Source organism: Spinacia oleracea, chromosome 6 (assembly GCF_020520425.1).
Source record: "Spinacia oleracea cultivar Varoflay chromosome 6, BTI_SOV_V1, whole genome shotgun sequence".
NCBI lineage: Eukaryota > Viridiplantae > Streptophyta > Magnoliopsida > Caryophyllales > Amaranthaceae > Spinacia > Spinacia oleracea.
This window is the reverse complement of record NC_079492.1, coordinates 147,522,460-147,540,790: the sequence shown is the minus strand read 5'-3', so window position 1 is coordinate 147,540,790 and position 18,331 is coordinate 147,522,460. Positions and strand designations below refer to the sequence as shown.

General features: G+C 36.7%; 1 protein-coding gene across 1 annotated transcript in view; it reads left to right on the top strand.

The window, feature by feature from the left end:
• The window catches only part of LOC110781744 (uncharacterized), a 62,511-nt gene extending 46,183 nt beyond the window's left edge, over nt 1-16,328 (top strand). The window contains exons 47-64 of the mRNA XM_021985794.2: nt 878-1,648; nt 1,754-1,827; nt 1,929-2,283; nt 2,362-2,460; nt 2,542-2,697; nt 3,398-3,576; nt 3,910-4,416; nt 4,881-5,055; nt 5,145-5,281; nt 5,602-5,728; nt 9,324-9,545; nt 9,620-9,979; nt 12,078-12,236; nt 12,338-12,622; nt 12,699-12,920; nt 13,347-13,399; nt 14,775-14,883; nt 15,560-16,328. Of these exons, the coding sequence (XP_021841486.2) occupies nt 878-1,648; nt 1,754-1,827; nt 1,929-2,283; nt 2,362-2,460; nt 2,542-2,697; nt 3,398-3,576; nt 3,910-4,416; nt 4,881-5,055; nt 5,145-5,281; nt 5,602-5,728; nt 9,324-9,545; nt 9,620-9,979; nt 12,078-12,236; nt 12,338-12,622; nt 12,699-12,920; nt 13,347-13,399; nt 14,775-14,883; nt 15,560-15,913 (4,344 nt within the window). The 3' untranslated portion in view covers nt 15,914-16,328. The remainder of the gene's footprint in view (nt 1-877; nt 1,649-1,753; nt 1,828-1,928; nt 2,284-2,361; nt 2,461-2,541; nt 2,698-3,397; nt 3,577-3,909; nt 4,417-4,880; nt 5,056-5,144; nt 5,282-5,601; nt 5,729-9,323; nt 9,546-9,619; nt 9,980-12,077; nt 12,237-12,337; nt 12,623-12,698; nt 12,921-13,346; nt 13,400-14,774; nt 14,884-15,559) is intronic.
• Nucleotides 16,329-18,331: the final 2,003 nt, after the last annotated feature.

Below are 18,331 nucleotides of genomic sequence, written 5' to 3'. Positions count from 1 at the left end.
TCTAGAAACTTTTGCGCCTTGGTGCGCCTCATGTAATTTTTATGAGGCGTCTTGTGCTCTACCTGTATTCCTTTCCTTGTGCCTTCAATAAAATCTTTTATCTTAGCAAAAAAACTTAATAATGCTTCCAAGTTATAGAATAGCTCATGATCTAGTTTTTCTTGTCGAGTACTGGCAAATGATGTTCTGAATGAAGTGCTAGACTCCAATTATACAAATGCGTAACATTTGATAACTTTGAATCTTAACGTAAAACAAGACATACAACTCGCCCACTTTCCATGTCCACAGAAAACTAGTCCTTTTCGTTTGCCTTCTTTTTAATTCTGTAGAGCATCTATATCTTCGTTGAACCAATGCTTAAATTAAAAGAAAAGCAATATAGTAATGTCTCATTGGGTGAAGCTGTTAGGAAAAGCTTTAGCATGCTAATGAATTTTTTTTATTTGTTACTCCATAACTATTGACTTTAAGAGTAGTTATATATATCTTACCCTTCTAAGTAATTAACAACCTGCTAAAGTGCGATCCTTGTTTAAAATCTCAAACAATCTCATAGAAATTGAGGTAATCTGTATTCTAGTTTTCAGATGAGAGGACAGCTTGTACTCGTTGTTTCTTCTCCTTTTTTCCCTACTTCCAATATCATATCTTTTCTTATATAAAAAAAACTGAACATTTTGATTCGCTGTATTCTACATTGTGAAAGGGAGGGATGCGGCTGTGCGGGGGGGGGGGGGGGGGGGTCAATTTCTGGTTGCAAATTTTTTGAATTCCTTTAATTTTGGCCTGAGTTATCAAAGGGATGTTCATTTTTATCCATATTTATCAATATTGTCTTCCAACCATTAATCCTACTAAGACCTTTATAATGCAGGGAATTTCTGGGGTACAGCCGCCATCTGACTGGATATGGGCAGATGATTGGCATCTTGATGAGGCGTCAGTGTGTAGCACCGGTGGATGGGTTTATGCACCAGATCAGGAAAGTCTAAAGTGGCCTGAGTCTTATGATGCTGGAAGTTCTGTGAATCATGTGAGGCAACGCAAATGGATACGAAACCGGAAACTGATCTTAAGTGATGCACAACAACATGTATCCGTTGGGCTACTTAAGCCTGGTGACTCTGCTTCCCTTCCTCTTGCATGCGTAACGCAGGCTGGCTCATACGTTTTGCTGCTACGACCGTTAAATTTTGGAATATCAGATGAATATGCTTGGAGTAAAGTTGAAAACCCTGTTCAATTACAGGGTTCTAGCCAACCTCAAAAAGAATCTGAGATTTGTGTGTCAGATCTTGAAGAGTCTGAGAAATTGCTGTACTGTAAACATGTTACTGGAACCTCTTCTAGTGGCTCCCATAAAATTTGGTTTTGTATGAGTGTGCAGGCTACAGAGATCGCAAAAGATATTCGCTCAGATCCTATCCAGGACTGGAGTCTTGTGGTTAAGTCCCCCTTAAATATTGCCAATTATCTCCCCTTGACAGTTGAGTATTCAGTTCTTGAAATGCAATCGAGTGGTCACTTTGTTGCACGTTCTAGAGGGATTTTTTCCCCTGGGAAAGCTGTAAATGTCTACGCTGCTGATGTTACAAAAAGTTTATTCTTGTCATTGCTTCCACAAAAAGGGTGGCAGCCGCTGCATGTGAGATTCAAATAATATCTAATTGTTCTTTTTCTCTTGATGGTTTCCGATTTTGGCATTACATTTGTCATAATCATAGTTCTTATCCCTCACTGTTTTTTGCAGGAAGCTGTTCCCATATCTAAGCCTAGTGGAGCATCATCCAACACTCTGAATTTAAAAAATTTAATTTCTGGAAGGTCATCTCATACAATTAATGAATCTATTTGCTTGATTTATTTTCCCTTGCGTACGTCCTTTTTGTAGAGCCGAAGTTTTAAAATAAAATAAAATTGTGCAGGATCGTCCAAGTTATTCTGGAGCAATTTCTCGGCAAAGAACAAACAGCAATGCCAAAGTCTGTCCGGATTTATGCCCCGTATTGGTTCTCTGTTTCCAGATGCCCTCCGCTTACTTTTAGGCTAGTTGACACGGTTGACAAAAAGGCAGAAAAGTTGAAGTCAAGAACTAGCAATTCCGAAATAAGTGGGAAAATAACAGAAGATGAACTCCAGGAAGGTTGCACTATTGCTTCATCTCTGAACTTCAAATCTGTGGGACTACAAGCATCTATTGCCCATGATGGAGCATCTACTTCCCATGCTGGTGATGATTTTTTTGGCGCTATTAAAGATCTTTCTCCACTCGGTGACATGGTAAATTGCCTTTGTAACTGATCACTCTGTTAGCCTCTAAAAGAGTGAAATAATGACATGCCTTTATCCGATTTATAGGATGGATCACTGGACCTGTCAGCTATTGATTCTGCCGGTAATTGTATTCGGCTCTTCGTCACCACTAAACCATGCCCATATCAGTCCATTCCCACGAAGGTATTTTTAGAAGCCAAGCCATTTTGATACTCGTGGGGACAATAGAAATGATGAAGCTCTTTCTTTTTCTTATTTTTTCAGGTGATCTCCATTAGAGCATACATGACTTTCACTAACAGAACAGGTCAGGATGTTTTCATTAAGTTGAGCAGCAACGATGAGGAGAAGATCTTAAGGGCATCGGATTCAAGAGTGTGCTTTCTTTGTCAAGAAACAAGTGATTGTAACAAACTCCAGGTATTTAGACTTTATACTGAATTGATCAATTTTGGCGTAGGGTATCTCCCTTCTTTCTTAGCATCCATTGGTAAGGGATCTTTTTGTGTCCTCTAATAACATTTTCGTAAACTTTGAGTAGTAAAAGGGTTCAAGCAACTAATGTACACTATGTATGTATAATTAACTAACATCTTAGGGTCCGTTTGGTATCGTTTTTTATTTCCAGATTTCTGCTTTAGGAAACTAAAAACAAAAATATGGAAACCACAAAAAATGGTTTCCAACATTTTGTTGAGAGTTTTCAAAATAAACATGATAACTATAGGTATGATTAATTTTTAATTCATGATTTGATCTAAATCATGAAACCAAAAACTGACAATGATTAATCTAATTTCATGTCAAAGGTTTTGGATGTGACCTCAGTGGTATTGACTTCTTTTCTAGATATGTGGAGATAACATTGCTTTAAATTCTTATTTTGATTGCCTTTTCTGGAATTACATAGAATTTTTTTATTTTAATTCCATTTTTAAAGTTCCCTTAACATTTTCTCACTGTATGGTATTATAGAAATCAGCTTAAATTTTTAAGTTAAGTGTATTTTAATTTTAAATAAGGTGATTAGACTTACTCTTTCAAATCAGACCTTGTTGAAAATTTATGGTCATTCGTATGAGAGCCATGTCAATCTTTGAAAGATGGTCGAATGTTGTAGGTTCGCTTGGAGGATACGAAATGGTCATTTCCTATTGAGATTCTTAAGGAAGACTCCCTCTCTTTAGTTTTGCGAAAAGAATGTGGTGAACGGATATTTGTAAGGACAGAAATTCGCGGTTATGAGGAAGGGTCACGTTTCATTGTTGTTTTTCGTCAAAGCTCAAGAAGCCCTATCAGGTATTTATCCAAACCTAAATCAGCATGTATCACAAATATCCTTCGGGTATTGTATTCTGTAATTGGACCTGCATGTATTTACATATTATGTTCTGCACATTCATCCATGAAGTGGCTTGTAGTTGTAGTAGCATGTACACACATATTTGTTCTTTTTTTTTGGACAAGGAAAGAAAACTTAGGCGGACTACCTGAAATCATCCTTTGATGAAGTAGTGCATTCATATTTGTGGTTGTCAACTTGTGCTAGATGATTTTGATAGGAATTTATGTACTCCAGTTGTGAGGGATTTTCCCGTTGATATTTTGATAAGAAAAGGTTATTTCATACAGGATTGAAAATAGAACGAGAAAGACAATCAGCATCCGTCAGAGTGGATTTGCTGATGAATATTTGATCCGTCTGACACCTTGGTCTACAACAGACTTCTCTTGGGATGATCCATATGGTCAAAAAAGTTTTGATGTTAGTGTTTATAGTGACAGTGGTGTGAGCACTTCAACACTCAACTTGGAAACTGCTGCCACGTGTTCATTAGAGGGAGCAGGAGTACAATTTCAACTGACGGACACTGGTAAATTCACAGTCGCTCGATTCACAGAGGAGCAGGCGTCCAGGTTGAGTACAGAAGGAAATGACCAGATAATGATTGAAAATGGGGAGAGTCTTCAGATGCAGAGAATTGTGCGAAATACTGTTCCACCATTTGAACTTACTGTTGAGCTTGGTGTACTTGGTCTTTCTGTTATGGACCACAGACCTAGAGAGCTTTCCTATTTATACTTGGAGAGAGTCTATGTTGCATATTCCACTGGCTGTGATGGTGGAACTTCAAACAAGTGAGGCTTTTATTGCATTTATCTGTATCCTTCTGTTATATTCATGTCATGTAATTATGACTTAAGCTGGTCACTTGCTCTTATCTCAAATAAGTGTGAGCTCTTATTCTACGAGAAGCAACTCTGGGACAATCAATGCATTCACTGATGAAATAAACAACAGAACTTTTAAAGAAAATAAAATATTTAGTCTCTGATGGGATGGGATATGGCCGTATGCGGAAAGCATCTTGAAATGTTGCATTACTTAAGTCCTTTTCTTTTGGTTCATCTTTCATTTAAGGGGATTGAAGAAGTAACATTAGCTTTATCTCAAGTACTTAGACTTAATTTTTGCATATTTGAAAAATATACTGCACTGTTGGTACATTACAAGCCTTTAGTTTCTGTTTCCATCATTTTAAAGAGTTAACAGCTTTCAGTGAACCTCCTTAAGCTGACTGGTTAACTATCATGTGATACAGGTTCAAGCTTATCTTGGGTCATTTGCAACTTGACAATCAGCTTCCCTTGACAGCGATGCCTGTATTACTAGCACCTGATCATATTGATATGCTGCAGCCAGTATTCAAAATAACACTGACCATTCAAAATGAGAATACTGATGGAATTCAAGTGTATCCAGAAGTGTATATACGGGTAATGTCAACAGTTTTTTTCTTTTCCTTTCCTTACTTTTCATTAGAAGATGTCTGTATCCATTTCTGACGACTTTGATGACTGGACAGGTAACTGAGGAGTGGTGGAGGCTAAATATTCATGAACCCATTATATGGGCTGCAATGGATTTCTACAATAAGCTGCAGCTTGATCGTCTTCCAGATAACCCAAATGTCACACAAGTTGATCCAGAGATACGAATTGAGTAAGCACTTAATTTGTCCCCATCACTTATGTGTCTGAGACTCTGATAGCCTGGTTCTAATCCCATTACCGGTCGAAAAACATGAAGTTTGATAAACTTTCAAACTCGCTATTTGTCTGATTAATTTTTGTTTTGTTTTGTGGATTGCATATGATAAATGTTTGGCGGCTGACCTGCTGTCTTGTTGTCATCTTTTAGTTGCTTGAAGATTATGTAAATCATTTCCATAAGTTCCATTAGCTCCGTTTGTGGTGATTTTGGACTTAGTTGCCTTTTCTATCTGCAAATATGAGGTGGTAACCTTTATCCATATGATGCAGCCTGATAGATGTTTCAGAAGTAAGGTTGAAAGTGGCACTGGAAACAGCACCAGCTCAAAGACCACATGGGGTGTTGGGAGTTTGGAGCCCCTTATTGTCGGCTATTGGCAGTGCATTTAAAATTCAAGTGAGCTTTCTGCAATTCAATCTACTATGTGATGGAACCTCTTTTCCCTTCTTTTATTTTTTATTGATCAGTAATAAAATTTGTTGTTTATGTACTCCAATTTCCCATCAGATTTTTGGAACTAATACAAACTTGAAAAAGTACCTGCTAAACAACTTACTTTGATATTAACATATAATTTGTAATTGAGAAGAAAAGAGATCAAAATAGAAGTTTCATATACCAGAAACAATTTTAAAACTCAATGTAAATTAAGTTGGTTGATTTATAAGTTTTATATTACCAAATTCCTGATAAATTGAAATAAAATCTCAATAATAAAAACCATAGTACTACATTCCTTTCCTGTTTGTTCCTTATCCTTTTCCCTATATAGTTGTTCCTTAAAATTATTTACACTTGCTCTCTTAGTTTTAAAAAGCGTGTGCAGTAAGGTGGCCCCGTGACAGGTGCAGGCACCTATAAAAGGTGTGCGCCTTATGTGCCTTTTCCCACATCCTTTTGAAAAACCAAAACTACGTGACTTTAATGGCTCCTCGACAATGAGAATTTTTTTTACTTTAATGACAAGAGGAGAAAGAGAACCCAAAATTATTTGCCTTTCTTTATCTTGCCTCTTTCAGTCAAACAACGACTAGTCATGTAAACCCCCCTTTTTTCTCCCTTTTCATTATAAATTTTGTTGTTTATGTACTCCAATTTCCCATCAGATTTTTGGAACTAATACAAACTTGAAAAAGTACCTGCTAAACAACTTACTTTGATATTAACATATAATTTGTAATTGAGAAGAAAAGAGATCAAAATAGAAGTTTCATATACCAGAAACAATGTTAAAACTCAATGTAAATTAAGTTGGTTGATTTATAAGTTTTATATTACTAAATTGCTGATAAATTGAAATAAAATCTCAATAATACTTTTTCTCAAAAGAGAAAAAGTAAAAACCATAGTACTACATTCCTTTCCTGTTTGTTCCTTATCCTTTTCCCTATATAGTTGTTCCTTAAAATTATTTACACTTGCTCTCTTAGTTTTAAAAAGCGTGTGCAGTAAGGCGGGCCCGTGACTGGTGCAGGCACCTACAAAAGGTGTGCGCCTTATGTGCCTTTTCCCACATCCTTTTGAAAAGCCAAAACTACATGACTTTAACGGCTCCTCGACAATGAGAATTTTTTTTACTTTAATGACGAGGAGAAAGAGAACCCAAAATTATTTGCCTTTCTTTATCTTGCCTCTTTCGGTCAAACAACGACTAGTCATGTAAAACCCCCCTTTTTTCTCCCTTTTTTCTTTTTCCTATTCTCCTTTGCAAAATTCTATCATTTTTTATTTAAAAAAGAAACATTTTGTGCCTCTTCTTTGTTTTCTTGTTCCCTATTTTTCATGCCTTGTTACCCGCACCTTTACTTTCTCAATTTTGTGCATTGATTCTCTCTAGCATAACCTTTTGCGATTCAGTTTTTCTCTTCTATTTCAAGCTATGCTTCGTCATTTGAATCTAAAAAAATAAACCTTTTGCATTTCGTGCTTCACATTTCGCAAACGTTTCCTTATCATGTTTGTCGACCCCAAAATAATTTTGGACTAAGGGTTGTTGTTGTGGACTTGTTATACGGCACGGAATGCTGGGCGGTGAAACATTGTCACGTGCATAAGATGAATGTGGCAGAGATGCGCATGTTATGTTGGATGTGTGGGCATACAAGAAATGATCGTTTGAGGAATGAGATTATTAGGAAGAAAGTAGGGGTTGCACCGATTGAGTTTAAGATGATGGAAAATCGTTTAAGCTGGTTTGGACATGTAAGCAGAAGATCAAGTGATGCCCCGGTTAGGAGGATAGAAGGGTGACAAAGTGATAGAATCGCAAGGGGTAGGGGAAGACCTAAGAAAACTTAGAGGAAGGTGATTGAGCACGATATGAGCTTTCTTTGGATTGAGGAAAATATGGTGTTGGATAGGACAGAGTGGCGGGAGAGAATATACATTGATGACTTCATTTGACTTATACAGCTTCCATTTTTCTGTTTCTTTTTTTTTTTTTTTTTTTTTTTTTACTTACTAAAATTATTTTAATTTTACATGCTATGTTAAAATGTACTTCTTTTACTTATTCATTTATTTTAAACTTTACTTATGTTTATTATCTCTTATAATATTTTTTTCTGTAATATAACATTTTCTTCTTACCTTACTTTCATTAATTCCACTTTCTCTTCCTTGTTTTTATTTTTTAACTTCCCGCTCCTTTCTGGTTTGATTGGTGACAATGACGATCTCGTACGACGATTCATGTTAGCCGACCCCAAAACATTTTGGGACTAAGGCTTTGTTGTTGTTGTTGTTGTTGGTTGCTGTTGTGGACTTGTAGTTATTTTGTTTTTATTTTTTCGTAACCTACGAAAAGCATACGCCTTCCCCTAGAGTCCTAGACTCTAGGGAGTTTTGCACCGTGGTGCGCCTCAGCGGTCGGCGCCTCTGTTAAAACCAAGTCTGCACTTTATTCATTTTTGGTTATTAATGGTTACATGTTTAGCCCTTTACCCTACAAAAAGGACCCACATTCAGCCCACTTACTTACTTTTGCTCACATGTTATCCACCTTAACACTTAACAAACTCTTTTTCACTCCTCTTTTCTTAATTTTGTTGTAAATAGTAACCTTGAAGAACAAATAGAAACAGAGGTAGTATATCTGATAAATGATGTCTTGAGCTGCTTGAAGTTGGAAAAGTTGTGTCCTGCCATGACCGGTATTTAGGGGGTAGGCTCATAGACAAGAAATTTCGAAATTCCAAACATTGCTGCTCATGGGTCTTTCTTTGGCTTAGAAAATGGCAATTATGACTTATGAGTCAGTGGAAAAAGAGGGGAGGACATTTTGTTAGATTTTGGCACTTGCGTTCGCCCGAATGTTTAATGTGGGCCAGCGAAAAGAAGTAGGAGAGAGTAGTCGGACGTCAGCGTATTTTTTGTTTCGGATTGAGTGTTTGTTTGGGATTTTAAACTGAATTTTAAGGGCTGTTATGAGTGGCCAGGCCCCAGCTATACCCTATAGAAAATCCACCTCTGATGATGTATTATATGATATGTTAGAAAGGATGTCTATGAATATCATATCATTTAAGAAAAGCATTATAAATGTTCACATTTTGCATTCGGGCCTTCCTCATTTTCCAAGCAAACCTGAAGAATGATTTTTGTTTATGTTCCCAATTCCGTCTAGATGTTTTCTCCTAATGTTGATTAACCATCTAAGGCTTGCATGGTATCTTACTTCTTACCATTTTTTTACATAAAAAACATCTGTATTTAAATGTATTCGTAGCAAGAACGTGTATGTAAGATCCATTTTGATGTAAACAAGTACTTTATTTAAGACTTTTCCAGAGTGGGTCCTTACTAGAAAGCTTCTCAGTACTTATAATGCCCAAGTTTACTTTGAGTATGCTTTGAAACTGTCAACGTTTTAGGTGTGTATCATTCCAGTCAATACATTAGAATTTGTGGTTTTTGCAATATCGATACTACTGGATTCTTGAACTTCACATTGCAATGATCATCATAACTGTGTAAAATGCATCTTTTGCAGATTCACTTGCGGAAGGTTATGCACAGAGACAGGTTCATGCGAAAGAGCGCTGTGGTTCCTGCCATTACGAATCGGATTTGGAGGGACTTAATACACAATCCTCTACATCTAATACTATCAGTTGATGTACTAGGCATGACGAGATCTACTTTAGCTTCCCTAAGCAAAGGTTTTGCCGAGCTTTCTACAGATGGACAGTTTCTACGGTTACGTTCCAAGCAGGTCCTTCTCTCTTTGGTTTTATTCATTTGAAAGTTTTATATGGACATCTTGAACTTAATTGAAAACTTCTTCAGGTGTGGTCCAGAAAAATAACAGGTGTAGGTGATGGATTTATCCAAGGAACTGAAGCTTTGGCACAAGGTTTTGCATTTGGTGTGTCAGGAGTAGTCAGGAAGCCTGTTGAGAGTGCTAGGCAGAATGGCGTTCTAGGACTTGCTCATGGTCTTGGGCGAGCTTTTGTGGGATTTATAGTCCAACCAATGAGTGGTGCCTTAGATTTTCTTTCGTTAACTGTTGATGGAATTGGTGCAAGTTGTGCCAGATGTATTGAAGTTTTAAACAACAGAACCTCCCTCCAAAGAGTCCGAAATCCCCGAGCTATACGTTCAGATAGTATTCTTCGAGAATATAATGAAAAAGAAGCTCTTGGACAGGTAAACTTTTCTACTAGTTTTTTTTTTTTTTTTTAAATAATTAATTTGGTCAAGTGATTAAGAATTTCATTGGACAAAACCCAAGGGAGTGTCACTCATATGCAAAAGGTTGGCTAAGGACAACAAATGTAAGTCATGCCCTTGAGCTATGACGAAGAAATTTATGTTTATGTGATTGTTGATGACTAAATTATGGAAGCAATTTATGTTATTGGAATTTGCAATTAAACCTTACATCTTACTAGTTAGTTACTACCATTAACTAAGTGGTTACTAATATTCTACTCCCTCCGTCCCATAATATAGTGCCCGTTTGACCAAAATCACGGTTATTAAGGTAAAGTATAATATTGATAATAAAAACAATAATTATTTGTTCTTTCAAGATAAAGTACATGTTAGTTGGCTTTTATGGAGAGAGAAATTAGAGATTAAAGGTGTGTACATAATAAATAGGCCTAAAAAAGACAAAAATCAAGCACATGGGTTGAATAAAAGTCAAAAAATACAATTTTCAAAGTAAAAATTAATGGTTTAAAATAGAAATAGGCACATCATTTAGGGACACCATTTTAGGAAAACAGGCACTATATTATGGGACGGAGGGAGTATCTGTTTTGCCATACGTTACAAATAAACTTTCATACCTACGTTTGGACTTGAATTATAAATTTCAGCTAGGAGTTGCTTGATTCCCTCCCCTTTAACCTAGTTGTGTTTAGTACTTGGTCAATTAAAAGAGATAGTAGGATAATTTAGATATCATCGGCAGAGATACTAAAAAGATGCACCAATCACTAACATTCTGTTTATGCTGGGTAGCCTAAAGTACATTATTTGATTTTCTTTTATTGGTCAACACTTAAAATGTTTCTTTTTTGTAATCAAAGGAGTAGTTAAATTTAATATATTTTAACGACGTTTTTTCTTTGTCCTTTTTATTTGATTCTTGACTCATTTTGGGTAAGCTTGCAAGTCGTGCAATATTTTGACCTCCCTAGATCCCAGCAATATATGGATCCAAACTGGGTTTTGTTGTGGACTCAACCAAAGCAAGCCTTCCCATGCCACATCCGTGAGTTATGTAGCCTGTGTCTAGAATATGATTAAATCCTTTTTGTCTTTATAAATATAAGAACTGATCCCGTTACCCCTCTATCTCTCCTTGGGAAAGATGAGTGGAAAAGGACCTCTCTAGGTGAAAATTTCGGTCAAAGTAAGCACCATCATGAGAATATAACTAGAAGGTTGTGGAATTTGAAGGACAATCTTAAAATATCATGTTCCAAATCCAAACATCTAAGTTATGAGCATGCTCCCAAACCAAGCATCTCTCATCATTATCATTACCCCATTGCCTCAAAGAGGCTCCCGCAAGAAACGGGGTAGGGGGGGTGTCGGGTGTACGCAACCTTACCCCTGCAAATGCAAAGAGGTTGTTTCCAATTGACCCACAAATTATAAGGTACACCCAGTTGTATGTGGTTCTACATGCAACCGGGTTAAAAGCACATATTTTTACGGCTTAAAAGCACATTTACATAGTTAAAAAGCACATTTACATACTTAAAAAGCACATTAACGATTTAAAAGCACATACTTGTATATTTTTCATTTCCTTTTACTTGCAAAATTTTTCTTTTCATCTGTAACAATGTGCTTTAAAACTGTAAAAATTAAAGTGCTTTTAATTTGTAAATATGTGCTTTTAAACTATAAAAAATATGCTTTTGAGGGGTTAAAAGTATAAAATGAACTGGTTGCACGTAGAACTATTTGCAACCGGGTGTACCTTATACCAATTGCAATTGACCCAAAAGCGATAACGGGATGACAACGAGACGACCATCTTCTACTTCATGGAAAGGAAGCGAATAGGTTTTAAGAGCCATTTTGATTTAGCCCATTACATCCCAAACAAAGCATCTCTCCCAGTGTTAATTTAAGGCAAGAATTCAGAGGATGTGTGCGTGTAATAAATTGCTGGGTTTCCCGGGGTCCGCAAAAGTAGCATTTTTCCTGCATCCCATCCTTTCCACTTGATCCCTTGTTTGTTGTGTGTATCTGATCCCTTCATTGCTTTCATGTTTTGACACAGATGATTCTTTGGCTTGCGGAAGCAAGTCATAACTTGGGATGCACAAAAATCTTCAAAGAACCCTCCAAATTTGCCTTGTCTGATTACTATGAAGACCATTTCATGTTGCCTCCACAACGGATTTTGTTGGTGACAAACAAAAGGGTTATGCTTGTTCAGGTAATACGAGAAAAATGGCCCTTCTAGCTCTCTATCATATCTCAATATTAAAAGTTGATAGAATTTTGTGTGTGTGTGTGTGTGTGTGCGCTTGGATCTAGTTCAAAGCTTCAGAGAATTTGGACAAAAGATCTAGCAAGATTATGTGGGATGTTCCCTGGGAAGATCTACTGGCTCTTGAGTTGGCCAAAGCTGGAAGACTTCAACCTTCTCATTTGATTCTTCACCTTAAGAACTTCAAGAGATCTGAGCCATTTGCTAGGGTTATAAAATGCAAGCCTGAGGAACAATCTGAAGACGAAGAACCATTAGCAGTTAAAATCTGTTCGTCAGTGCGGAGAATGTGGAAAGCCTATCAATCTGATTTGAAAAGTTTATCTTTAAAGGTTAAAATCTGTGTTCTATTTCATAGGTCCTTCATTCTGAGGTACAGTCTGTCCTAAAGAAGTTATCCATGAGCAGGTACCTTCAAGCCAGAAACGTGTGCACTTTTCTTGGACTGAAACTGGTAAGAAAGATCTCAAGAACCAGACCAAGGTTACTGTTATGTCAAGGGAAACATCATCGGCATCGTCTAGTTCTGTCTCCCATGAGACAAGGTTTGTGGAACACAGCATCAACTTCACTAAGATTTGGAGTAGTGAACGAGAATCTAAAGGCAGATGCACATTGTGTAGAAAAAAGGTGAGAAATATGGTAACCGGCAACCTGTTCTATGCCTTTTGGAAAAATTGATATTATCGGTCCCAACTATGGCCGATTTACTTTAAAAGGTCCCAACTTTTGATTATCTCAGAGTGGTCTCAACTATAGAGAGTCCTTTCCAAAAATGGTCCCTTAGTTAAAATTAAGTGATATATAATTTAATTGAGACTCATATCTCTCATGTAATAATCTTATTTTTTAATTAAATTAAGTTAATAGAATAGTGATATGCTTAAATCAACTTAATTAACAGTTTAATTAAGCTAAATGACCATTTTGGGAAAACACACCTCAAAGTTGAGACCACTCTAGAATAATTAAAAGTTGGGACCCTTAAAGTGAAGTGACCATAGTTGGGACTGTCAGTATTGAGTAACTATTGTCTAAGTTGATTTTTTTATTCAGGCTGATGAGGATCAAGGCAGATGCAGCATCTGGAGACCAACTTGTCCTTCTGGGTAAATCAGAATCTCTCTCTCCTCACTCCTTGCCTTGGCAATTTACGATTTCAATTATCATTCAAGAAAAATCTCCTATTTTACTTCTAACGCATAACCTTTCTGTGGTGTTTTAATCCAAGCACTAGTAAAAAGCTGCTCACTATTCATACTGAAGAAAACAAGAGAAAATCTAAAAACATGCATGATACATGATTAAGGAAACAATTGAAGCAAATTCAAATAAAACTAATGCACCTATTTATAACATATAAGTGTATCATTAGAATGCTACGCAAACAGGCATGGAAAATATAGACATGTAATCATCATTATCATTATCATTACCCCATTGCCTCAAAGAGGCTCCCGCAAGAAGCGGGGTAAGGGGGGGTCGGATGTACGCAACCTTACCCCTGCAATTGCAGAGAGGTTGTTTCCAATTGACCCAAAAGCGATAACGGGACAACAACGGGACGGCCATCTTCTACTTCATGGAAAGGAAGCGAAGAGGTATTAAGAGCCATTTTGATTTAGTCCATCACATCCCACAGCCAAAAGAACAAATGAATCTTTGGCTCCATCGGAAATGGACAAAATATAGATATGTAAGAGAAAGTAAAATACTTATGAAGCTTCAGAGGAAAAACACTAAAATCTTCAACAATTACACAAGTTTTCTGATTCACCATTGCAATTCCGGTTACCTGTTTAGTATATGAGCCAAAAACAATTAATGCAGTAGTAATCAGCCAAATTTTCTGTAATATAATAAGTCTCACTTACTCCATATTAGCTGTATGCAACTAATTACTCATTCATTTTACAAGAACTGAGGGCTTGTTCGGCATGTTCGGCATCATTTTCAGTTTTTAGTTTTTCGTTTTAAAAAAACTAAAAGCTTGGTGTTCTTATTTTTCCAAAACTGATACTGAAAGTAGTAAAATAGAAACAGAACTGAGGAGCATTCTCTGTATCAAAATGAAGAACATACGGAGTACTTAATGCTCCAATATTTTTCACTTGTGCACCAAGTGGCAGCAATTTGTGCCACCTCATCAACATTTTTGTGCAATTAGTGCACAAAAAACTACTCTCTTGACAGACTTGAAAGAAACCACCATCCGTCAGATTAAGAGTTTGATCTACAAGACTACGACCTTGGGGATTTGGAGGATCAAGTATGGGTTTGAAGGATTCCAACCCTAAAATGCTGAATCAAAACTGGATTTTAGTTTAGGGGTGTATGTTCTATCTAAACTTGTGTTCTTAATCCTAGTCCGTTTTCTTCCAATCTGATTTGTCTTGCTTGTAATTTGCAAATTTTTGCGTATATTTCTTGTGTTGTCAAATGAGGTAGGAAAAAAATCTCAGAACTGTTTTTATTATTCTTCAGGTATGTGTCTATTGGGGACATAGCCCATGTTGGTGGTCATCCACCAAGCGTTGCTGCTGTCTATCATTACGATGACCAAATGTTTACACTTCCTTTGGGATTTGACCTGGTAAGAACTGTTCACATGCGGAGTATTTCGCTGCAGAATGTCATTTATCTTGCTATTTCATATTGTAGGAATCAACTTCTATTTTTAGAAACATCCTTTGCAGATGTAGGGTGTTTTTGTCAGCTTTATGGGCATAACACTTTGGCTGAAGCTATGCGTTACTTGCCACCTTTTGTCTTCATATTCAGCAACACCACAGAACCAACTTCTTTCATTTGGCTATTCGACATCTAGGCTCCGTTTGGTTTGGTGTAAAAATATTTTCAGCGTAAAATGATTTTCTATGGAGAACATCTTCCAAGGGAAAACATAATTCCAAACTAGTTTTCCTTTGTTTGGTTCATTAAAAAGAAAATGGGAGTAGATGGTGAAGATTGAGGGGAAGAAAGGAGAGGAGGTAAGGAAGAAAGGTAGAAAAGTGGAAAAGTGGTTTTCATCCCTTTCAAGTAGAAAAGGTTTTGTCCAGGGGGTTATGGAAAATTGTTTTTCATCCCTTGTCGAACTAAACAACGTAAAATAATTGAAAAACGTTTTACACGAAAACGTTTTTCACCCTACCAAATGAAGCCCTAGTTACTTAAAAAGTGGGACCACATATTTTTCTTCTTGGTCGTAGATTGGCACATAAAATTTCTTAGTATTTGACATATCATTTCTCTTTTGGGGTTTAATGTAGGTATGGAGGAATTGTGAAGACGATTATGTCACTCCCGCGTCTATATGGCTTCCACGAGCACCCGAAGGATTCATATCTCTAGGATGTGTGGCTGTCGCAGGGTTCGACGAGCCTGAACCCAATGTTGTTTACTGTGTGGCAGAATCATTAGTCGAGGAGGCAGAATTCGAAGGAGAAAAGATTTGGTGGGCCCCGGATTCATATCCATGGGCATGTAACTTGTATCAGGTGCAGAGTACTGCTCTTCATTTTGTAGCTTTGAGACAGTCTAGGGAAGAGTCTGGATGGATGCCAAAGAAGGTGCGCGAGGGTGCGGCTTCTTCGCCAATCGCCACATCACCACCCGGGACTTGATGAGTTGATGTTGTACTATTGGTAATGTTTTGCAAATAGTTTTCAATTTTTACCCCTTTTCTATTGGTTTTGTACTCCTGTGCTTGTTATTGATGTATATATGTCAGGAAACTTCGCCGGAGATACTGGTGTTGAGAATAAAGTGTATATGCTATTATACATACATGTAAATTACGGAGTTTTGTTAGTCCGGGAAGTGAAAATTTTGAACTGTTGAGTATATCAATTGATGATTGTATTATTCTTTTGTTTTTTGGATAGGCAAATGACAAATGTATCATTTGTCATTCTAACTTGCCATTGTAAATTCGTAACAGAGTGGTTAAGAACCTTATAGAGTTACAGACAATGTACACTTTCCTTATCTAAGGAAAATATAAAGTATCACTCGTAAAAAATTTATTTTACTTATGAATTTTGCTTTTAATAATTTACCTTTTCTGTACGTTGTCCGTCTTGGTTGCATTTTGTTTACTACGTGAAATCATCATTTCGGATGAATTACAATGACTCGAGTAAATTAGAGTATGTCTTGATTGCATGAACAAGAAAGAAAAGTTACTATTCGTAAGAGGTTTGATACTATTATTAAAAAATATTACAAAGTTTCTTCCAAAACCTTGAATTTTCTTTACCTAAATACAAATTCGCTCTTAATTTTTACAATTCGTTTAAGAGGTTTGATGATATATAAAATAACTTTTGTGTTTTATAAGAAAACTCAAAAACAATCTTTTTCTACTTCTGAAGCGGATAAATTAAAGGCATGTTTGGTTGACATGAAAATTTAATTCTTATAGGAAGTTGTAAATCAAGGGATTAACCCTGGTTGAATTCCTAGATATTTCCTAAATTTGTTAGGTTGACAATTAGAGCTGTCAAAAACTGACCCGACCCGAGAAATCGACCTGAACCGACCTGGATTTTTAAGGACCCGGACCCGACCCGTTACCCGAAATTTTGTTAAAATAGGAAACCCGTAACCCGACCGTATCAAACCCGTTAAAACCGACGACCGATTTCGACCCGTTAATGCATGACCCGGACCCGAACCTGATACCCGACCGAAATATAACCGATAACAAAACTGAGTCAGCTTACCCGACCGAAAAATGAACCGAATCGATTCAACACCCGACCCGATGTCAACCTGAAACCGATTATAACCCGATGAAACCTGTTATTGACTCAACTCGTGACAACCCGTTACCTGATTTTACGTGACCTGTTGACAACCCGATTTGTCATTTACCTAACTAAATAATAACTTAAATCAAGTTAATATTATTTTTTATAATTACCTAATCTAGAACAAGTGAAAAGCGTGAAACCAAATTTAACCAAATTTATAAAAGTTAATTATAAGGTTAAAACTTGACTAATCCTGATAGCTATCGTACACGGTCTTAACTCGTGTCCGATAGTGAACCCGACCTGAATTTTAACCGACCCGATAATTATCCGATCCGAACTTGACCCGACTCGTTAAGACCCGAACCCGTAATTGTACCCGGCTAAAAAAAGACCCGACCCGAACCCGAACCGAACCCGACCTATACCGAAATGGAAAAATAACCCGACATGACCCGATAAATATTCAACCTGACCGAACCCCACCTGAACCCGACTTGCAACCGGTGATAAAATGACCCGACAAGACCCGACCAGATCATGACCCGAGACCCGAGATGAGCAGACCCGGACCCGACTCGAGTAACCGTTTTGACTGGTCGGGTGCCACGTAGTTATTTTATCCTTTGATTATGGATAAAATTGTATATGCGTAATATTAATAATTAATAAATAAAATAACTACGTGGCACTCGACTTTTTTAATTCAAAAATAATTTTTTTATTTTTTTCATTGGCCGAAATCATCAGATTTCCTACGTTACTACGTAGTAGTTTAGTACACTATTCACAATGTGAGAGAATAATTTGAATTATATTCATATAAGAAAAAACATAGTTGTGGGGTCTTGTTTCATTCGTCTCATTGAATACTGTAGCAATATGAAAATACTATAGTTTTTAATAACACGTAATTAGACATATTAACAACGTAAATTGTGCATTAGCAAGTGTATGAAAGGGAAATGAGAAAAACATTCCGTATTAGAGGGAGTAAAAAGACATCGTATTAGAGGGAGTAAAAAACATTTAGTATTAGACTGGGGCGGAACCATGTAGACCTCAAGGGGTCCACAGGGGCTCCCTTATTTTAAAATAAAAAACAGAAAGTAAAGACAAAATTAAAATCGCAGCTAAATATCTGGAATTCTGGATTAATACTACGGAGTACTGTATTGTGCATAGGGAGAAGGTTAAGTAGGAAACAACCCAAGAAGCACATTGCACGTGAAATTGTGAAAGTGGAAAGAATAAATAAAATATACTGTAAATAAATAAATAAAAGTA